Raw genomic sequence first — 23,544 nt, 5'->3', positions numbered from 1 at the left:
CCTTCCCTTCCCTCTTCTTTTCCTTTCCTTTCCTTTCCTTCATCCTTTCCTTTCCTCTTCATCTTTCCTTTCCTCCCCTCCCTTCTTCCTTTCCTTTTCATCCATCCATCCCTCATTCCCTTTCCTCTTCATCTTTCCTACCCTTCCCTCTTCTTTTCCTTTCCTTCATCCTTTCCTTTCCTCTTCATCTTTCCTTTCCTCCCCTCCCTTCTTCCTTTCCTTTTCATCCATCCATCCCTCATTCCCTTTCCTCTTCATCTTTCCTACCCTTCCCTCTTCTTTTCCTTTCCTTCATCCTTTCCTTTCCTCTTCATCTTTCCTTTCCTCTTCATCCATCCATCCCTCATTCCCGCATTCCTCTTCATCTTTCCTACCCTTCCCTCTTCTTTTCCTTTCCTGTTCCCTTCCTTTCCTTCATCCTTTCCTCTTCATCTTTCCTTTCCTTCCCTCCCTTCTTCCTTTCCTCTTCATCTTTCCTTTCCTCTTCATCCATCCATCCCTCAGTCCCTTTCCTCTTCATCTTTCCTACCCTTCCCTTCCATCTTCTTTCTTTTCCTGTTCCCTTCCTTTCCTTCATCCTTTCCTCTCCATCCATCCATCCATCCATCCATCATTCCCTTTCCCCTTGAGCCAAGGTGGCGCAGTGGTTAAATGCAGCACTGCAGGCTACTGCTAGATCAGCAGGTCAGCGGTTCAAATCTCACCGGCTCAGGGTTGACTCAGCCTTCCATCCTTCCGAGGTGGGTAAAATGAGGACCCAGATTGTTGGGGGCAATATGCTGACTCTCTGTAAACCGCTTAGAGAGGCCTGAAAGGCCTATGAAGCGGTATATAAGTCTACTGCTATTGCTGCTGCTATTGCTATTATTCATCTTTCCTACCCTTCCCATCTTCTTTCCTTTCCTTTCCTGTTCCCTTCCTTTCCTTCATCCTTTCCTTTCCTCTTCATCCATCCATCTTTTCCTTTCCTTTCCTCTCCTATCCCATCTCTCCCTGCAGCTTGGCTGGCCGTGTATTTCAACCAGGAGGTTTAAAGGCTGGCAGGATTTGGCGCTTGGCCCCACCTTGTCCAGGGGAGAGAAGGGCCAGAGGAATCCTTGGTCCCTGGAGAGCCAGGTGGGTTATTGGGGGGAGGGGGGGATAGGGGCTGAAGGCACCCACCTCACAGCGGTAGCATAGGACGTGGAAGTCACGGTCCAGGGCCACAATCCGGATAGTTTCCTCCTGGCCCTGGGCAGGCATGATGGGTTCCTTGCAGACGGAGCATCGTGGGGCAAATTTCCTGGAAAGGGGGTGGGGGAGAGAAAGTGAGCGTGAACACAGCTGGTCCTTGACTTACAACCATGACCCAGTCCCCAAATTTCCACTGGTAAGCGAGACATTTTTTTCCATCAGTTTTGCCCCATTTTATGACCTTTCTTGCCCCAGTCGTTAAGTGAATCTCTGCCACTATTATGCTAATTAATAAGTATGAGGGTTCTCAGTCTTACAGCTCCTGGTAGTCCCAAAGGTGCTTTTTAAAGTAAAAAGTAGAGAAAAGTATAGAAAAGTATAGTAACTTACTTAAGGGTCACTATTTTTTCACACTTACGACCACTGCAGGATCCCCATGGCCATGGAATCAAAATTCGGAGGCTTGGCAACTGATTCACATTTATGACAGTCGCCGTGTCGAACTGGACTTTCTGGCCTTTTTCTCTGAGGACATTTTCCTTCTCCTGCTAGAAGCTTCTTCAGCTCTGGCTGGATGGTGAGGGATGGAAGTCTAATCAGAGCTGAAGAAGCTTCTAGGAGGAGAAGGAAAATGTCCTCAAAGGGGAAAAAAAAAATCAGAAAGTCCAGTTGCCTCTTGAAAAAAAGCACCTTTGGGACACGGTCGTTAAGTGAATCTGGCTTCCCCATTGACTTGGCTTTGTCAGGAGGTCACCAAAAGGGATCACGTGACCCCGGGGAAACTTCAACCGTCATAAATGTGGATCAGTTGCCAATTTTGATTCCATGACCACGGTGGGGATGGCAACAGTCATAAGTGTGAAAAATAGTAGCCTTTAAGTAAGTTACTGTACTTTCGTATACTTTTTACTTATACACCTAAGTGACTTTTTGAAGTGGGGTTGTAACTTTGAACGCCAAGAGCCGAGGTGGCGCAGTGGTTAAATGCAGCACTGCAGGCTACTTCAGCTGACTGCAGTTCTGCAGTTCGGCTGTTCAAATCTCACCGGCTCAGGGTTGACTCAGCCTTCCATCCTTCCAAGGTGGGTAAAATGAGGACCCGGATTGTTGTTGGGGGCAATATGCTGACTCTGTAAACCGCTTAGAGAGGGCTGAAAGCCCTAGGAAGCGCTATATAAGTCTAACTATTGCTATTGCTATTTAATGAACTTGGTAAGTCGAGGATTGCCTGCAGGGAAGGAATAATAAACTATGAGAGGAGCAGGGGAGAAAGAAACGCAAGATTTCCTTTTCCTTAACATCTACATGAAGCCGCTGGGTGTGATCATTCGTCGGCACGGGATCAAATATCATCAATACGCAGACGATACCCAGTTGTATCTGTCCGCCCCGTGCCAACTCAGTGAAGCGGTAGAAGTGATGCGCCAGTGCCTGGAGGCTGTTAGGGTCTGGATGGGAGTAAACAAGCTGGCTCTCAATCCAGGCAAGACCCAGTGGCTATTGATGTTGCCCCCCAAGATATTCCACCTCTTACCCTGGGGGACGAAACTCTTCGCCCCGCAGAGAGGGTCCGCAACTTGGGTATCCTCCTGGATCCTCAGCTGACATTAGAATACCACCTGTCGGCTGTGACCAGGGGGGCTTTTGCCCAGGTTCGCCTGGTGCACCAGTTGCGGCCCTACCTGGACCGTCACCTCTAGGCTTGATTACTGTAACGCGCTTTACTTGGGGCTGCCCCTGAAGAGTGTTCGGAGACTACAATTGGTCCGGAATGTGGCCGCGCGAGTGATATCGGGTGTACCTAGGTACACCCATGTTACTCCTATCCTCCGCGAGCTGCACTGGCTTCCCATCGGTCTCCGAACGTGCTTCAAGGTGCTGGTCGTTACCTTTAAAGCCCTACATGGCTTGGGACCTGGATACCTACGGGACCGCCTCCTGCCACACACCTCCCAACGACCTATAAGATCGCACAGATTGGGCCTCCTTAGGGTACCATTGACCGGACTATGCCGGTTGGCGACTACCCGAGGGAGGTGTTTCTCTGTAGCTGCTCTGGCCCTGTGGAACGATCTTCCCGCAGATATCCGGACCCTTCCCACTCTCTCGGCCTTCCGTAAAGCCATTAAAACCTGGCTGTTCCAGCAGGCCTGGGGCTGTTGACCCCAAAATACGGTCCAGCCCCACTTAAAATGGAGTGCATGATGTGTTTTTTAAATCTATTTTTTTCTTTCCTCTTCTTTTTTTAATTTACTGTATTGTTAGCCGCCCGGAGTCCCCACGGGATTGGGTGGCATACAAATGTTATTAAAACTTAAAACTTAAACTCCTTGATGCTCTTTGGCATAGGAGGAAAAAGAGACAATCTCTGGCAGGCATTTGTTGTGGCCCGCCAGCTGCCAGCAGAGCTGGCGGCAGATTCGGAGGTTGGGGAGGAACCTGGGACAGTTCTTGAGCCTGGGGAAGCCTCCGATGGATGCGCTACATAGGAGGCGGAGATAGAGCCAGGACCGCCCAAAATTTCCCAGCCACCGGAGAGGCAGCTGCCTTTGGAGGCCGCTATGAGTGAGGCGGAAGAACAGGTGGGGCCTGTTCCAGAAGCACATAAATGGGCAGAGCAGTTGGGAGAGGTGAACAATAGAGGACAAGGAGTCAACTCGGGAAGCAAAGCACATGTGAACGCTGGGGAATCAATAGAAGGAAAAGAGAGTGGCTGTCGTAGGAGACAACAGTTCGTATTTCTGAAGATTTTGCTCATGGTGCTTCATGCCGCAAAGACTGCTTGCCAGAACTTAATTTGCAGCCTTTGGGGCCCTGCAATTATCGCAAGGAACTGATGAGGTCTGTACTGCAGTTAACACCTTGCAGGAATCTTGCCTGGACCTTTTGATGGGTGAATGCCATTAATTCACATGAGGGAAATATAACAGGGGCTTTCCGTGACACGGAGTCCGTTTCCTGTTTCTGCTGGGTCAGAACAGCACTCAGGATTATTACACAAGGAATACAGGCCTTGTGTTCTGCTAACCTGGGTTCCTCGTGTTGTGTGAACTCAACCCGCATTCATTTTTTCCTTCATGTATCCCCCCCACCCCCACCCCAGCGTTTCTCCGGCCCTCCAGACCCTCCGGCTCGTGACCCACCTGTGGAAATCCTCACTGCAGTGAATATTGCCCCCGGCATCCACAGTGAACGGGATGCCGTCCAGGCTCCGGTTGCAAACCACACAGGTGAAGCAGTGAGGGTGGTAAGCTTTCCCCGTGGCCCGCAAGATGCGCTCCATGATGGGCTTGGCACAGACGCTGCATTGCTCCAGGGTGCCCTGCGGAGAGGAGGGGAAGAGCGGAGGTGGTCAGCGACAATCCTTCGGTTTTTCTAAAAATGGCTTTAATGCCTTTTACTGTTTTTGATTGGGTTTTTGTTTTTAGGTTTGAATTGTAATATGTGTTTGAATTGTGAACTGCCGAGAGTTTGCTGAGATAGGTGGTATAGAAATCAATGAATCAATCAATCAATCAATCAATCAATCAATCAATCAATCAATCAACCTTTCTTTTCTTTCTATCTTCTATCTACCTACCGACCTACCTACCTTCTATCTATCTTTCTATCTACTATCATATATCCATCTATCTATCTATATCTATATATATATATATATATATATATTTATCTATATCTATCTATCTATCTATCTATCTATCTATCTATCTATCTATCTATCTATCTATCTATCTACCTACCTACCTACCTACCTACCTTCCTTCTATCTATCTTTCTATCTACTATCTATCATATATCCATCTCTCTCTCTCTCTCTCTCTCTCTTTCTATATTCTATCTATATCTATCTATCTATATCTATCTATCTACCTACCTACCTACCTACCTACCTTCCTTCTATCTATCTTTCTATCTACTATCTATCTATCTATCTATCTATCTATCTATCTATCTATCTATCTATCTATCTACCTACCTACCTACCTACCTACCTACCTACCTACCTACCTACCTTCTATCTATCTTTCTATCTACTATCATATATCCATCTATCTATCTATCTATCTATCTATCTATCTATCTCTCTCTCTCTCTCTCTCTCTCTCTCTCTCTCTCTCTCTATATCTATCTATCTATCTATCTATCTATCTATCTACCTACCTACCTACCTACCTTCCTTCTATCTATCTTTCTATCTACTATCTATCATATATCCATCTCTCTCTCTCTCTCTCTCTCTCTCTCTTTCTATATTCTATCTATATCTATCTATCTATATCTATCTATCTACCTACCTACCTACCTACCTTCCTTCTATCTATCTTTCTATCTACTATCTATCTATCTATCTATCTATCTATCTATCTATCTATCTATCTATCTATCTATCTATCTATCTATCTATCTATCTATCTACCTACCTACCTACCTACCTACCTACCTACCTACCTACCTACCTATCTATATTTCTTTCTATATCTTCTATCATCTAGTTTGGTTTGGTTTGGTTTTATTGGTTTTGTAGGGCTGGAGCTGCAACAGAGGAGGCCCTCCCCCGGGGGGTCGCCAGCCGACATTGGCTGGCAGATGGAATCCGGAGAAGGCCAAGCCTGTGCGATCAAATCGGTCTTTGGGAGGTAAATGGCAGGAGGCGGTCTCTCAGGTAACCAGGTCTGATGCCATGCAGGGCTTTAAAAGTAACGACTAGCACCTTGAAGCGTGTCCGGAGACCAATGGGCAGCCAGTGCAGCTCGCGGAGGATAGATGTAATATGGGTATACCGAGGTGCACCCACAATCGCTCGCGCGGCTGCGTTCTGGAACAAGCTGAAGTCTTCGAACGCTCTTCAAGGGCAGCCCCATGTAGATCTATGGATCTATCAATCCATCTCTTTCTTTCTTTCTATCTATCTATCCATATTTCTCTCTCTTTCTTTCTATCTTCTATCTATACCTATCTATCTTCTATCTATCTTTCTTTCTTTCTACTATCTATTTTATCTATCTTTCTTTCTATCTATCGTCATCTATTTATCTATCTGTCTGTCTATCTATCTTTCTATATCTTCTATCATCTATATCTCTCTATCTCTATCTCTCTTCTATTTCTTTCTTTCTATCATCTATCTATCTATCTATCTATCTATCTATCTATCTATCTATCTCTTTCTTTCTTTCTATATCTTCTATCATCTATCTATCCATCGCTTTCTCTCTTTCTTCTGTCTTATCTTTCTTTTTATCTATCTTCATCTATCTATCCATCTCTCTTCTATCATCTATCTATCTATCTATCTATCTATCTATCCATCCATCCATCCATCCATCCATCCATCCATCCATCCATCCATCCATCCATCCATCCATCCATCCATCCATCCATCTATCTATCTATCTATCTATCTATCTATCTATATCCTTCCAAGCTCCCTTCCAACCCTATAATTCTGTGATCTTGGGCAGAGGTTGGACTAGAAGACCTCCAAGGTCCCTTTTAACCCTGTGATTCTATAATCTTGGGCAAGGGGGTTGGACTAGAAGACCTCCCAGCTCCCTTCCACCTCAGTGCTTCAGCCAAGCACTGGTATTTTTTTCTCTCTTCTTAAAAATCTGTTCAGCGGCTGTTCTTTCCTTGCCCCAGAAGACTCGGCTAATAAAAGTTTGCTGTGGTTGGATAAATGGGTGGAGCTGTTTTGGAAGGATGACTCAAAGCCACAGATGGGGAAGAGAGGGGGGGAGGGAGGGAGAGGAGAAGGCTGCTGTTTCCAATGACTTTCAAAACCATCACTCGGCACCTGATGACTCACTGTTTTTGTAGTCTCCCATCTTCAGGTTGGGTGACCAAGGGGGGAAATAGAAGCATCTGCAGGGGGACAAAAATCCCTGGAGCAGAATGACATTTCTTGGAGACGCAGCAGCAGCAACAGGGATGGCTTAAAACCTCCCTTTGCCTTCTGGTTTTCTGCAAGGAGCCTGCAAAGGTATTTAGGCCTGCCTGCAGCCAAACCATGAAACAGACTTAAGAAAACTGAATGGCTTGGCAGCCGGATGGAGATGCTTGGCCCCATCGCCCTGATTTGAAGGGGAATGGAATGGAATAGAATGGAATAGAATGAATAAAATAGGAATAAATAGGAATAGCAATAAAATAGAAAATATGGAATGGAATGAAGAATAGAATAGGATAGAATGGAAGAGAAAATATGGAATGGAAGAGAAGGGAAGGGAATGGAAGGGAATAGAATAGAAAAGAAAATATGGAATGGAAGGGAATAGAATAGAAAATAGAATAGAGTAGAATGGAATGGAATGGAATATAAATAAAATGGAATAGAATAGAAAAGAATAGAATGGGACAGAATAGAATAGAAATGGAATATAATAGAAATAGAAATAATAGAATGGAATAGAATAGAAAATAGAGTAGAGTGGAGTGGAAGATAAAATAGAATAGAAAAGAATAGAATGGAATGGAATAGAAAAGAAAATATGGAATGGAAGAGAAGGGAAGGGAATGGAAGGGAATAGAATAGAAAATAGAATAGAATAGAGTAGAGTAGAGTAGAATGGAATGGAATATAAATAGAATGGAATAGAAAAGAAAAGAATAGAATGGAACAGAATAGAATAGAAATGGAATATAATAGAAATAGAAATAGAAAGAATAGAATGGAATAGAATAGAAAATAGAGAAGAGTAGAGTGGAGTGGAATGGAAGATAGAATAGAATAGAGAAGAATAGAATGGAATAGAAAATAAAAGAAAATATGGAATGGAAGGGAATAGAATAGAATAGAGCTGGAAGGGACCCTGGAGGTCTTCTAGTCCAGCCCCCTGCTCACGATTTCTGAAGGCAAGCCCTTCCGCTGATTAATTGTGTAATTAGTTATTCTCAGCTGCTCTTCTCGGCATTTTTCCCAAAGTCTCAACATCCTTTTTGGTAGTATGGGAAGCCACGCAACAACTGAAGGAGAGAGAAAAAGATGGCAACCAGCCTGCCTTCATACATTGAGGACTTGTGTGCTGCAGGAGCCAGAAAGAGGGATGAGGAAATATCTGTACACCCCCACACATGTCCTGGGCATCAACTCGTTCAACTTCTCAAGATGACACTGTAGGGCTGCGATGGGGAGCCTACGGGATGCCTGCCCGAAGTCCCTTTCCTGGAGCTCATGCGCACAATCAGCTGTCCTTTGTGCATGTGGCAGAAACTGGAAGAGCTGGTCTCCCGCTTCCTGGTGTGTGAGCATGTGCGGCGGGCTAGCTGATTGTTGCACACAAGTGCGCGCCAGAAACCGGAAGACTGGCTGGCAGAAACCAGAAGTCCATTTTCCCCCTGGGCAGCTCCTCTTCCGGGTTGTGGCCCCCAAGGAGCCCGCTTTCTTTTGGGCCCTTGGTGGTGAAAAGGCTCCCCATCACCGCTACAGGGCATTGCACCCCAAAACCACCAGGCCCAAAGACATATCCCCCGCTATCACTCTGCTAAACAACTAATTCCCACAACACTTATGTCTTATGCCCTGATATGTCAAACCCACATAGTAGGGGTGAATTGCCTAGGTGGCGCAGTGGTTAGAGTGCAGTACTGCAGCCACTTCAGCTGACTGTTATCTGCAGTTCGGCTGTTCAAATCTCACCGGCTCAGGGTTGACTCAGCCTTCCATCCTTCCGAGGTGGGTAAAATGAGGACCCGGATTGTTGTTGGGGGCGATATGCTGACTCTGTAAACCGCTTAGAGAGGGCTGAAAGCCCTATGAAGCGGTATACAAGTCTAACTGCTATTGCTATTGCTACTATCCTTCCCATCATTTCGTATGTCCCATTATCCGTTTCCTTGGCTTTTTAGGATTTTAACGTTGTTGTTTACACCTCACGGTTTCTGTCGATCGCCTTTATTTACTATCTTTATTTACTAGCATGATTTATGTCGACGGATTATTTATCCTCCCATGACTCTCTGTTTCTTGTGTCTTGTGATTTACGGTGATTGTATTTTAAGATTAGGATGGTGATTTATCCCTTGTTGCTCGTATGAGAGCTTCTGCACTGGAGACAAATTCCTTGGGTGTCCAGTCACACTTGGCCAACAAAGAATATTCTATTCTAATTGGGCTGAAAATATTCGGGCCTCTCCCAAGCGCTGGAAGAAACGTCCTGCTCACAGAGAAAGGCCCCAAACACCAACAAGGGAGCTGATTTTCCATGTTGGCGTCTTAAACATAGAAGAGCATAAAACAGAAACTTAAAGGTCATCAAGGCCAACCCTCTGGTCGAGCAGAAAAGTCTGTAGCATTTCAGATAAGAAGCAGTCCAGTCTCTTCTTGAAGGCTTCCAGTGATGGAGCACCCACAACTTCTGAAGGCCAGTGGTTGATTATTCTCACCATCAAGAAATTTATCCCTAATTCCAGGTTGCTTGATTAATCTCCTGGATTAGTTTCCACCCATTGCTTCTTGTTCTGCCCTCAGGTGCCTTGGAGAATAGCTTGACTCCCTCTTCTTTGGGGCAACCCCTGAGATATTGGAACTCTGCCATCCTGTCTCCCCTAGTCCTTCTTTTCATTAAACGAGACATTCCCAGTTCTTCATATGTTTTAGCCTCCAGTCCCCTAATCATCTTGTTGCTCTTCTCTGCACTCTTTAGAATAGCATAGCATAGCATAGCATAGAATAGAGTAGAATAACAGACTTGGAAGGGACATTGGAGGTCTTCTAGTCCAACCCCCTGCTTAGGCAGGAAACCCTATACCGTTTCAGACAAATGGCTATCCAACATCTTCTTAAAGACTTCCATTCTAGAAGCATTCCTAACTTCAGGAGGCAATTTTTGTTCCACTGATTAATTGTTATTAACTGTCAGGAAATTTCTCCTCAATTCTAAGTTGCTTCTCTCCTGGATTAGTTTCCACCCATTGCTTCTTGTTCTGCCCTCAGGTGCCTTGGAGAATAGTTCGACTCCCTCTTCTTTGTGGCAACTCCTGAGAGATTGGAAGACTGTTATTCCTGCAACTGTTCCTCATATGTTTTAGCCTCCAGTCCCCTAATCATCTTTGTTGCTCTTCTCTGCACTCTTTCGAGAGTCTCCACGTCTTTTCTACATCGTGGCAACCAAAACTGGATGCCGTATTCCAAGTGTGGCCTTACCAAGGCATTTATAAAGTGGTATTAACCCTTCATGTGATCTTGATTCTCTCCCTCTGTTGATGCAGCCTAGAACTGTGTTGGCTTTTTGGGCAGCTGCTGCACACGGCTGGCTCAGATTTAAGGGAAGGTCCACTAGGACTTCTTGGAGAGATAGACTTCCTATCCCATGTCATTTGAACCTTTCCAGAAGGCCAAGGAATGCAAGCAAAACTTGCAAGCATTTTATGTAATCATGATTGTATTGTATTGATTTGCCCATCTTGGGTTCATGGTCCTTGAGCCATGAATGTGGATGGAGATGTGAATGGGCATCCATATATAAAAAAATTAAGCTATAGAAGAGAATCTTTGTAGATAAGGATTGAATTCTGGGTTCTTGGTGCTTTCGATATCAAAAAATATATTGAGACACTGGAAAGAGTGCAGAGAAGAGCAACAAAGAGGATGAGGGGGCTGGAGGATAAAACATATTAAGGCAGTTGCTGGAATTAGGTATATCTAGTTTAATGAAAGAAGGGTGACATGACAGCAGTCTTCCAATATTTGAAGGGCTGTCAACCTGTTCTCCAAAGCACCCAAAGAAGGCAGGAGATGAAGCAACAGATGGAAATTAATCAAGGGGAGAAGCAACATGGAATTAAGGAAAAAAAATCCTGACCATGAGGACAATTAACCAGTGGAACAGCTTGCCACCAGAAGTTGTGGGTGCACCATCACTGGAGTATTTTAAGAAGAGATGGACATTCGGTTGTCTGAAATGGTATAGGATTTCCAATCTGAGCAGGGGGCTGGACTAGAAGACCTCCAAGATCACTTCCACTGTTATTCTTTCTTTCTTTCTTTCTTTCTTTCTTTCTTTCTTTCTTTCTTTCTTTCTTTCTTTCTTTCCGTCATTCAGTCATTCCAACACTATTCTGTCCTTCCTTCCTTCCTTTCCTTCCTTCCTTCTTCCGTCATTCAGTCATTCCAACACTATTCTGTCCTTCCTTCCTTCCTTCCTTCCTTCCTTCCTTCCTTCCTTCCTTCCTTCCTTCCGTCATTCAGTCATTCCAACACTATTCCTTCCTTCCTTTCTCCCTCCCTCCCTTCCTTCCGTCATTCCAACACTATTCTGTCCTTCCTTCCTTCCTTTCCTTCCTTCCTTCCGTCATTCAGTCATTCCAACACTATTCCTTCCTTGCTTTCTCCCTCCCTCCCTTCCTTCCGTCATTCCAACACTATTCTGTCCTTCCTTCCTTCCTTCCTTCCTTCCTTCCTTCCTTCCTTCCGTCCGTCATTCAGTCATTCCAATACTATTCCTTCCTTCCTTCCTTCCTTCCGTCATTCCAACACTATTCTGTCCTTCCTTCCTTCCTTCCTTCCTTCCTTCCTTCCATCATTCAGTCATTCCAACACTATTCTGTGCTTCCTTCCTTCCTTCCTTCCTTCCTTCCTTCCTTCCTTCCTTCCATCATTCAGTCATTCCAACACTATTCTGTGCTTCCTTCCGTCCTTCCTTCCGTCATTCAGTCATTCCAACACTATTCTGTCCTTCCTTCCTTCCTTCCTTCCTTCCTTCCTTCCTTCCTTCCTTCCTTCCATCATTCAGTCATTCCAACACTATTCTGTCCTTCCTTCCTTCCTTCCTTCCTTCCTTCCTTCCATCATTCAGTCATTCCAACACTATTCTGTCCTTCCTTCCTTCCTTCCTTCCTTCCTTCCTTCCTTCCTTCCTTCCTTCCTTCCATCATTCAGTCATTCCAACACTATTCTGTGCTTCCTTCCGTCCTTCCTTCCGTCATTCAGTCATTCCAACACTATTCTGTCCTTCCTTCCTTCCTTCCTTCCTTCCTTCCTTCCTTCCTTCCATCATTCAGTCATTCCAACACTATTCTGTGCTTCCTTCCGTCCTTCCTTCCGTCATTCAGTCATTCCAACACTATTCTGTCCTTCCGTCCTTCCGTCCTTCCTTCCTTCCTTCCTTCCTTCCCCATCTCTGGAGGCTTTTAAGGAGATGTTGGATAACCCTTTGTCTGAAGTGCTGTAGGGTCTCCTGCCTGAGCAGGGGGCTGGACTAGAAGACCTCCAAGGTCCCTTCCGACTCTTGTTTTTTCTGCTATTCCTTCCTCTCCCTCCCCACCGGCGCTTTTGAGATTAGAAGCAGTTCCTGCAAATGGGGATGTTTACCACGAAACCGATGCGACTCGCTCTCTCTAGCGCGGCCGAACCCACAATCTGCTTTCTCCGCTATTCAAGGCGGAATCAAAATAACAGGATTGAAAGACGGGAGCCGCGTCGGCTGGGCATTCTGAGAGCCACATCGCCTGTGTACAATTACGGGAGGCCGGGGAGAGAAATGCAAACAAATTGGTCGCATTTCAGAACGTTTCCCTTTCAGGGTCCAATTTATTCCCCCCCCCCCCCGGGTGAAAGACTAATCAGCCGTTTTGCGCAGAGACAGGTGTTTATGCCAGAGAGGCACTAAGTAGTGTGCGCTGGTCGGTGTGTCATTTTCATGCTCCATGCCTCCCTTTTGGAGAAACGACAGGCAGGCCGTTAAGTGCTCCCCTCCTCCCTCCCAGGATCTGCCCAACGCCCGCTTTGCACAAGATGCTGCTGCTTAAAGCTACTCAAGGCATGTGTTTGTAGCTCAGGGTGGTTTCAGCAGATGTTGACCCAAGAAGGGAACATCATCAGTGCTAGAAGGCATTGTGGAGAGGAGGAGGAGGAGGAAGAAAAGAAGAAGGTGGTGGCGGTGGTGGTGGTGGTGGTGGTGGAGGAGGAGGAGGAGGAGGAGGAGAAGAAGAAGATGAGGAAGAAGAAGATGATGATGATGGAGAAGAAGAAGATGATGAAGAAGAAGAAGAAGAAGATGATAATGATGATGGAAAAGAAGAAGGAGGAGGAGAAGAAAAAGAAGAAGATGATGATGATGATGAAGATGATAATGATGATGGAAAAGAAGAAGAAGATGATGAAGAAGAAGATGATAATGATGATGGAAAAGAAGAAAAAGAAGAAGAAGAAGATGAGGAAGAAGAAGATGATGATGGAGAAGAAGAAGAAGATAATGATGATGGAAAAGAAGAAGAAGAAGAAGATGATGAAGAAGATGATAATGATGATGGAAAAGAAGAAGGAGGAGGAGAAGAAAAAGAAGAAGATGATGATGATGAAGATGATAATGATGATGGAAAAGAAGAAGAAGATGAGGAAGAAGAAGATGATGATGATGGAGAAGAAGAAGATGATGAAGAAGAAGAAGATGATAATGATGATGGAAAAGAAGAAGGAGGAGGAGAAGAAAAAGAAGATGATGATGATGATGAAGATGATAATGATGATGGAAAAGAAGAAGAAGATGATGAAGAAGAAGATGATGATGATGGAAAAGAAGAAAAAGAAGAAGAAGATGAGGAAGAAGAAGATGATGATGGAGAAGAAGAAGAAGATTATGATGATGGAGAAGAAGAAGAAGAAGATGAGGATGGAGAAGAAGAAGAAGAAGAAGATGATGGAGAAGAAGAAGAAGAAGATGATGATGGAAAAGAAGAAGAAGAAGAAGAAGATGATGATGATGATGAAGAAGATGATAATGATGATGGAAAAGAAGAAGGAGGAGGAGAAGAAAAAGAAGAAGATGATGATGATGAAGATGATAATGATGATGGAAAAGAAGAAGAAGAAGAAGAAGAAGAAGAAGAAGAAGAAGATGAAGATGATAATGATGATGGAAAAGAAAAAGAAGAAGAAGAAGAGGAGGAGGAGGAGGAGGAGGAGGAGGAGGAGGAGGAGGAGGAGGAGGAGGAGGAGCAAGACAGCAACTATGGGGTCCTTGGTGCTCTCTGAGCCGGGTGGTTTTCTTGCAGATGTTTCATGACCCAACTAGGGAATGTCATCAGTGCGTCATCAGTGCATGGATGATGTTACCTAGTTTGGATAATGAAACGTCTATCAAGGAAACCACCCAGCTCAGAAAGGGCCAAGGATCCCACAGTCCTAGTAAAAAAGTTGCAAAACGTAAAAAATGTAAAATGTAAGAAATGTAAAAAAAAATGCAAAAAAGTTCTAAAATGTAAAAAAGGTAAGAAATGTAAAATGTGAATGTAAAAAATGTAAAAAAAAGAGGAAAAAACGTAAAAACTTGTAAAATGGGGTGGGGGAACTCACTTAACCCAATTTCTCACTTAGCAACATAAATTTCGGGCTCAGTTGTGGTCGTAAGCCGAGGACTGCCTGTATGAAGCCTGGAGGGATTTAGAAACATGATTCCCTTCCTCCCTCCCCCTCCGGCTCTTCCAGACGGTCTGGCAGCGGTGTGTGTGCGTCTGTGTGTGTGTGTGTGTAACAGCGGAGAGCTGTCCAACCCCCCCCCAAACGCCCCCTCCCTCCTCCCAGGACGGCCACCCCATTAATTAAGCTCATTAAAAGAGCATAAAAATACTCGGAGCCGCTGCCCCTCCTCCGCCTGGCTCTTTCGTGATAATTATTAGCCGGGTGATAAAAATCACCCATCGGCCGACCGTCGTAAATTACAACTCTCCAGCAGGGATGTAAAGCCGCCCGCACAACACCCAACACAGTTTCACAATCTCTGCTGCTTCTTCAGAAGGGAAAACGAAAACCCACAAACGTTTTTTGCACCGCTAAAACCAAACCGCTCCTCTATATGAAGCCTTTATAAGGATCCGTCTGGAATATTTGCATCCAGTTTCGGTCGCCAGGACGTAGAAAAGATGCGGAGACTCTGGAAAGAGTGCAGAGAAGAGCAAGAAAGAGGATTAGGGTCAAGCTTCCTCCAAGTAAGAGTAAGATCCAGATGGATCTCGACAACCTTGAACCCTGGGCCGTATCTAACAACATGAAGTTCGACGTAGAGAAAAGTCACGTCTTACACTTAGGCAAGAAAAATCAAAAGGACAGCTACAGACTGGGTGAAACCAGGCTTAATAGCAGTGACTGTGAGGGGGAGCTTGGAGTCTTAGTGGACAACCAGCTAAATAGGAGCCAGTTGTGTGTGACAGCTGCCAAAAAAGCCAACACAATCCTAAATTGCATTAACAGAGGGATACAATCAAGATCAAGCGAGGTAATCCTCTTTGTTGCTCTTCTCTGCACTCTTTCCAGTGTCTCAATACATTTTTTGATATCGAAAGCACCAAGAACCCAGAGTTCAATCCTTATCTACAAAGATTCTCTTCTACAGCTTAATTTTTTTATATATGGATGCCCTTTCACATCTCCATCCACATTCATGGCTCAAGGACCATGAACCCAAGATGGGCAAATCAATACAATACAATCATGATTACATAAAATGCTTGCAAGTTTTGCTTGCGTTCCTTGGCCTTCTGGAAAGGTTCAAATGACATGGGATAGGAAGTCTATCTCTCCAAGAAGTCCTAGTGGACCTTCCCTTAAATCTGAGCCAGCTGTGGGCAGCAGCTGCCAAAAAAAGCCAACACAGTTCTAGGCTGCATTAACAGAGGGATACAATCAAGATCAACTGAGGTACTGATACCCCTCTATAAAGCCTTGGAAAGGCCATACTTGGAATCCTGCATTCAGTTTTGGTCGTCACCATGTAGAAAAGATGTGGAGACTCTAGAAAGAGTGCAGAGAAGAGCAACAAAGAGGATTGGGGGACTGGAGGCTAAAATATAGGAAGAACGGTTGCAGGAACTGGGTGTGTCTAGTTGAATGAAAAGAAGGACCAGGGGAGACATGATAGCATCTTCCAATATTTGAGGGGCTGCCCCAGAGGAGGAAGGGGGTCAACCTGTTTTCCAAAGCACAAGAAAGTGAAAGAAAAGAAAGAAAAGAAACAGAAAGAAAGAAAGAAAGAAAGAAAGAAAGAAAGAAAGAGCAAGGGAGGGATGGAAGGAAGGAAAGGAGGACAGAAGGGAGGGAGGGAGGGAGGGAGGAAGGAAGGAAGGAAGGAAGGAAGGAAGGAAAAATAGTGAAAAAAGAAAGAAGAGAGACATGGCTAGTCTAGTGAAGAGAAGGACCAGGGGAGACAGGAGAGCATCTTCCAATATTTGAGGGGCTGCCACAGAGAGGAGGAGGGGGGAAAGCTATTCTCCAAAGCACAACAGAGAAAGAGGAAGGGAGAGGGAGGGAAAGAAAGAAAGAAAGAAAAAGGAAGGAAGGAAGGAAGGAAAGGAGGACAGAAGGAAGGAAGGAAGAAAAAATAATGAAAAAAGAAAAAAGAGAGACATGCCTAGTCTAGGGAAGAGAAGGGCCAGGGAAGACAGGAGAGCATCTTCCAATATTTGAAGGGCTGCCACAGAGAGGAGGGGGGAAAGCTATTCTCCAAAGCATCTGAAGGCCAGAGAAGGAAGAATGGATGGAAACTGACCAAGGAGAGATTCAACCTGGAAATAAGGAGGAATTTTCTGACAATGAGAACAATCCACCCGTGGAAAAGAAGTTGCCTTCGGAAGTTGTGGGAGCTTCATCCCTGGAGGCTTTCAAGAAGAGACTGGACTGCCCTCTGTCAGAAATGGTGTAGGTCTGCTTGGGTGGGAGAGTTGGACTAGATGACCTCCAGGATAGCAATAGCAATAGCAGTTAGACTTATATACCGCTTCATAGGGCTTTCAGCCCTCTCTAAGCGCTTTACAGAGCCAGCATATTGCCCCCAACAACAGTCTGGGTCCTCATTTCACCCACCTCGGAAGGATGGAAGGCTGAGTCCACCTTGAGCCGGTGAGATTTGAACAGCCGAACTGCAGAACTGCAGTCAGCTGAAGTAGCCTGCAGTGCTGCATTTAACCACTGCGCCACCTCGGCTCTACTTACGACTGCAGTTGAACCCCAAATTTCTGTTGCTAAGTGAAACAGCTATTGTCAGCAAAGGAAAGAAGAAAGATGGAGAGGAAGGAAGGAAGGAAGGAAGGACAATAGCTTCTTCTCCTCCTCCTTCCCTCTTCTTCCTCCTCCTCCTCCTCTTCTTCCTTCTTCTCCTTCCTTCTTCTCTTTTCTTCCTTCTTCCCTCTTCTTCGTCATCTTCCTCCTCCTCTCCTCCTTTCCTCTTCTTCCTTCCCTCTTCCTCCTCCTTCCTTCATCCCTCTTCTTCTTCCTTCTTCCCTCTTCTTTCTCCTCCTCCTTCCTTCATCCCTCTTCTTCTTCCTTCTTCCCTCTTCTTTCTCCTCCTCCTCCTCCTTTTCTATCCTAAAATGGCATCAGGGTGTGTTTCTATGCACTCCACTGAATGCATAAAAACTGCTGCAAAAAGCTCTCTTCACATGCTCAGGAACCCAACTGGGGCGTGGTGGTTGAGAAGTCTGGAGGATTTACAACTGTGTACACTGTTTGGATCACAGCCGTTTCTCTCAATCTTGGCAAAGGGATGATGTGGAGACCAACTCCCAGAATTCCCAGCCAGTATTGCTGCCTGGGGAATTACCTAATATCTAATATCTAGAATGAGTGAGCAGGAAGGGGCCTTGCAGTCCACCCCCCCTGCTACAGCAGGACATTTCCTAGAACATTTCTGCCTAGAGGACTCTTCTTCAAAACCTCCGGTGATGAAACACCCACAACTTCTGGTGGCAAGTCGTTCCACTGGTTAATTGTTCTCACTGTTAGGAAGTTTCTCCTTAGTTCCAGGTTGTTTCTCCCTTTGATTAGTTTCCACCCATTGCTTCTTGTTCTACCCTCAGGTGCCTTGGAGAATAGTTTGAAGGGACCTTGGAGGTCTTCTAGTCCAGCCCCTTTCTCAAGCAGGAGAACCTATATCATTCCAGACAAATGGTTATCCAACATCTTCTTAAAGACTTCCAGTGTTGGGGCATTCACAACTTCTGGAGGCAAATTGTTCCACTGATTAATTGTCCTCCCTGTCAGGAAATTTCTCCTTAGTTCTAAATTGCTTCTCTCCTTGATTAGTTTCCACCCATTGCTTCTTGTTCTACCCTCAGGTGCCTTGGAGAATAGTTTGACTCCCTCTTCTTTGGGGCAACCCCTGAGATATTGGAAGATGCTATCATGTCTCCCCTGGTCCTTCTTTTTATCAGACTAGACATACCCAGTTCCTGCAACTGTTCTTCATATGTTTTAGCCTCCAGTCCCCTAATCCTCTTTCTTGCTCTTCTCTGCACTCTTTCTAGAGTCTCCACATCTTTTCTACATCGTGGAGACCAAAATTGGTTGCAGTATTCCAGGTGTGGCCTTACTAGGGTTTTATTTTAATTCTGGGATTAAAGTCCACCTGACTTAAAGTTACAAAGTGTGATAAACACTGGATAACAGAGAGAAGTTCCGGTTTGGAGCAGGGTGCTGAGCCCCCCCATGTTGCTCATCCCAGCTTCCTTGCTCAGCCTTTGCCATTGAGAAGATCAAATTCCCTGGGGGGGGGATCAAAATGTGCCTTCTTGCACCCAGGACGCTCCACGCCAGTCCGCCCTGCTCCCTCCCCACATCTAGAAAACCTAGAATTGTCAGTTGCTGACTGCCGAATTTATGGCCAGCCATCTCTTTCCAGAGACTGGGCACAGGCTTTAAACACTTCTCCATAATGGATGTGGAGAAGGAGTTTAAATAACAATAAAAAGGAAGATTTAGAGGGATTAATAAAGGTGTCTTTTAAAGCTGCATGTTGCCATTAAAGTAATTAACGGGGCATAAAGGAAACACACTGGGAAGAGGGGCGCACGGGGGAATTAAGGCGTGTTAAACATGGCCCGTGACCTCGGCACGCCGGGTGCCGTCCTCAACTGGGTAGGAAATGGGGAAAGTCACCGATGAGAGGAGGACGTAAACGTTTCAAGTGATAACGGGGGAGATCGGAAAGACAAAGGTTAAGGGGACGTTGAAAGGAGGATAATTCCATCTGATTAAGCTTTTATTCCAGGCGGCTGTGAAATCCTCAGAGAGAATTGAGAGGGAAGGTTATTAACGGTGGAATCGCATTGCAAAAGAAGAGAGTTGGCAAGATGGAGGAATGGAATTGTAAGGTTATATGATTACTGGGAGAGAGAGAGAGAGAAAGAGAGAAAGGGGTAAACGGAGAAGGAAAGCTAGATAGAAAGAATGAAAGAAAGAATGAAAGAGAGAAAGAAAGAAAGAAAGACGGAAGAAAGGAAAGGAAGGAAGAGAGGAAGGAGAGGAAGGAAAAAAGAAAGGCAGAAAGGAGGACAGAAATAGAAAGGAAGAGAGAAAGAAAAGGAATGGTAGAAAAAAAGAGAAAGAAAGTTAAAGATAGAAAAGCAACAGAGACAGAAAAAAGAAAGAGAGGAAGAGAGAAGAATGAGAAAGGAAGACAGAGAAAGAAAGAAAGAAAAAGAAAGATAAGGAAGGAAAGAAAGAAAAGAGAGGAAGAAAAAGAAGGAAAAAAGAGAAACAGAAAGGCAGAAAGAAAGATTGAAATAGACAGAGAAGGAGAAAGAAAAAGGAAGATAAAATGAGAGGGAAAGGGAGAAAGGAAGGAAGGAAGGAGACAGAAAAAAGAGAGGAAGAGAGAAGAATGAGAAAGGAAGAGAGAGAAAGAAAGAAAAAGAAAGAGGAGGGAGGAAAGAAAGAAAAGAGAGGAAGAAAAAGAAGGAAAAAAGAGAAACAGAAAGGCAGAAAGAACGATCGAAATAGACAGAGAAGGAGAAAGAAAAAGGAAGATAAAATGAGAGGGAAAGGGAGAAAGGAAGGAAGGAAGGAAGGAGACAGAAAAAAGAGGAAGAGAGAAGAATGAGAAAGGAAGACAGAGAAAGAAAGAAAAAGAAAGAGGAGGAAGGAAAGAAAGAAAAGAGAGGAAGAAAAAGAAGGAAAAAAGAGAAACAGAAAGGCAGAAAGAAAGATCGAAATAGACAGAGAAGGAGAAAGAAAAAGGAAGATAAAATGAGAGGGAAAGGAGAAAGGAAGGAAGGAGACAGAAAAAAGGAAGAGATGTAGAGCGAAAGAAAGAGAAAGGAGGAGGAAGCAAGAGAGAAAGAAGCTGCCAATGGTGAGCCTGGCATGCTTATCATTTCTCCCCTCTGCAGCTCCATTCGGCTTCCCAACCAGACAACTGTTCTTTTATTACCCACCTTTGCGCTGATTTCTGTAAATGGGGATTTATGCAAACATCCTGCCTCAATTTACTCACATTTAATAAGATGAAGGACACAGAACAGCAGACAAGCAACCAGCAAGAACCATTTTTTACACATCTAGCAGTCCGTTGCCTGCTTGGCATTGCAAACACGGCCCAAAATATTCGCCTCTGCAAACAGAGACACCTAAGCCAGGGGTTGGCTCAACCGTGGCAACTTCAGGAGGGGTGGACTTCAACTGCCAGGATGCCCCAGTCGACATGCATGGAACTTCAATGTCCCAAGCATGCTGGCTGGGGGATTCCTTGGAGTTGAAATCCTTAAAATTAGGATTAAGTATTGGGTTCCTTGGTGGTCCTACTGTCTGCAACCTGTGATGACTTGGGGCATGGCACGGAACAGAGATGGGCTCCTACCGGTTCGCACCGGTTCGATAGAACCGTTTCGTCAAATCTACCGAACCGGTTAGAAGAAGTTCCACCAGTGGACCCGGAAAGCAGGCCACACCTACAGAAGAGGCTCCAATTTTTTTTCGAAACCCACCACTGGCACGGACACCACCCAGGCAACTGGGTTCAAACCGGCCCTTTATTGCTCCAAATTGCCCCAAATGCTCCCACGTTTCTGGCAAGTCCTAGAGCAAAGTGATCTCCCTCCCTCCCTCCCTCCCTCTCTGAGGAGTCGGCCTCAACTACTGTAATGCGCTCTACATGGGGCAGCCCTTGAAGAGCATTCGGAGACTGCAGCTTGTCCAGAATGCAGCCGCGCGAGCAATTGTGGGTGCACCGTGGTACACCCACGTTACACCTATGCTCCGCGAGCTGCGCTGGTTGCCTATTGGACTCCGGACGCGTTTCAAGGTGCTAGTCGTTACTTTTAAAGCCCTACATGGTATCGGACCTGGGTACTTGAGAGACCGCCTCCTGCCAATTACCTCCCAAAGACCTCTTAGATCCCACAGATTAGGCCTCCTCCGGATACCATCAGCTAGCCAGTGTCGACTGGCGACCCCCCGGGGGGAGGGCCTTTTCTGTGGCTGCTCCGACCCTCTGGAACGAACTCCCCATGGAGATTCAGACCCTCACCACCTTCCAGGCCTTCCGCAAAGCTGCCAAGACCTGGCTGTTCCGGCAGGCCTGGGGCTGATGAGTTCCCGGCCCCACTTGAATTGCTGCGTCTGTTGAGTAGTTTTAAATTGTCTCTGTTTTCTGTTTTTGTCTTGTGTGTTTTGTATGGCCCCTTCCCCATGTGTTTGTTCGCCGCCCTGAGTCCCTCCGGGAATAGAGCGGCATACAAGTTCAATAAATTGAATTGAATTGAATTGAGTCCAGGAAGCAAAAGAGCAAGGCAAGGAATCCAGAAAGAATGCATGGAATCCAGGAAAGTTCAAACAGCACTCCAGGAATTCAGCGATTGTTCCAGACAATTCCCCCTCCCCACGGCATCTCCTTAAGTCTCAGTCCCCAGGTGCTCCTTGGGAAGAGGGGCGGGGCGCTCTTTCCCCGAGTAGTTAGGTGAGTCTGCTCTGTTCTCGCCTTCTCTCCTCTCTCCATGCTCAAGGATCAGGAGGGGGTGGCCCTTGTTCTTCTCCCGAGTAGTTGGGTGAGCCTGCACTGTTCTTGCCTTCTCTTCACTCTCCATACCCGAGTATCAGGAAGGCGTGGTCTCTGCTCTTCTCCTGAGTAGTTGGGTCAGCTGCTCTGTTCTCGCCTTCTCTCAACGCTCGAGGATCAGGAGGGGATGGTCCCTGCTCTTCTCCCGAGTAGTTGGGTGAGCTGCTCTGTTCTCGCCTTCTCTCTACTCTCCATACTCAAGGATCAGGAGGGGGTGGTCCTTGCTCCTCGCCTGAGCTCTGTCTCTTCCTGCCAACAAGCTGTCCTAATCCTGAAAAGCTCTGGCCTGACTCGGCCTGCTCCTCCCCATTTTCCTCTAAAGCCAACAAAGTCTCCCCCCCCCCCCAATCTCCGTCTGCTCCCGGTTCCGGCTCGTCTTTGTCCTCCGCAGATTCACACCCCAAAAGTGGATTTGTTCCACAAGGAGGTTAACGCAGTACATGTGAACGCGGCCTTTGTTAAGAGGGCTAAAACCAAGTAAAAGATAAGCTCTCCAAAACCCGGGTTTGTTGAAAAGCTGCAATTCCCAGCCCCTTCCCAAAATTCAAAGTATGAAGTCCAAAAGGTGACGTACACCCCGATTTCCATGCTTGAGCTGAATTCACCGGCGTGATTTTGGCAGACACCAAACTGGCTGGGTCTAATTAAAGAGTCCTCAACCCAAGGACGTACCACGCTAATATGCCTACAGAGAGACCTCGACTTACAACCGTTCGCTTAGCGACTGAAGTTACAATGGCACCGAGTAAGTGTAAGTTTTCACACTTACGACCGTTTGCAGCATCCCCGTGGTCACATGCTCAAAATTCGGATGGACTGGAAGCTGACCCGTGTTTATGACGGTTGCACTCTTTAACAGATGAACAGAGTTGGAAGGGACCTTGCTGGTCATCTAGTCCAACCTCCTGCCCAAGCAGGGGACCCTAGATCTGCCCCTACCTAGGATTGAACTCACAACCTCCTGAGGGTGAGGCGAGAGTTCCACCTCTAGGCCACAGCAGGATCTTGACTGTCCCCTTTTGCAACTTTCTGAGAAGGGGGGAAAGGCTGATTCCCTGAACAACTATGCGGGTAACTGAAAAATGGAAGCGATTCGCTTAACGGCGGCGGCAAGAAAGGTCATAAAACGGGGCAAAATGGACTTTTAACCACAGCCTCGCTCAGCCGTGGAAACGTTGGGCTTCATTGTGGTCTTAAGCGCAGACCCCCCTGCACGCCGACCCAACCCACACGTCCTCCGGGAGCCGCAACCAGACTCGGCTGCGCCGCGGCTTCGAAAGGCGCCCTATTTTTTTTGTTTAATGAATTCCATATTTCTTGTTTTGCAGGTAAATCGTTAAGAATCCTTCAGCCTCTCCGTAAGGGAGGAAAAACTCACATAATTGTCTTTAATGATTCCCTCCACCAGCCGTTAACGTTCAAATTGTCGAGCTGCATTGCGCTGACAGTCTCTTTCGGTAAATTACCCTCCAATTTCGTGGAGGGATAAAAACGAAAATAAGGGATTTTAAAAACGGAAGTAAGTGTTTGTGTGTGTTCTTTTGCCTCTCATTTGTTTATTTATTTGTTTATTTATTTGTTTATTTATTTGTTTATTTATTTATTTATT

The 23,544-nt window shown here is 45.7% G+C and overlaps 1 protein-coding gene across 1 annotated transcript in view; it reads right to left on the bottom strand.

Moving 5' to 3' along the window:
* LPP (LIM domain containing preferred translocation partner in lipoma) overlaps positions 1 to 23,544 on the bottom strand; it is a gene marked incomplete at its 5' end in the record, with an annotated part of 38,494 nt that overhangs the window by 3,067 nt on the left and 11,883 nt on the right. The window contains 2 exons of the mRNA XM_032225228.1: positions 1,162 to 1,282; positions 4,317 to 4,495. Of these exons, the coding sequence (XP_032081119.1) occupies positions 1,162 to 1,282; positions 4,317 to 4,495 (300 nt within the window). The remainder of the gene's footprint in view (positions 1 to 1,161; positions 1,283 to 4,316; positions 4,496 to 23,544) is intronic.

The sequence above is a fragment of the Thamnophis elegans genome, chromosome 10 (assembly GCF_009769535.1).
Source record: "Thamnophis elegans isolate rThaEle1 chromosome 10, rThaEle1.pri, whole genome shotgun sequence".
NCBI lineage: Eukaryota > Metazoa > Chordata > Lepidosauria > Squamata > Colubridae > Thamnophis > Thamnophis elegans.
This window is presented reverse-complemented; position numbering and strand designations above follow the sequence as displayed.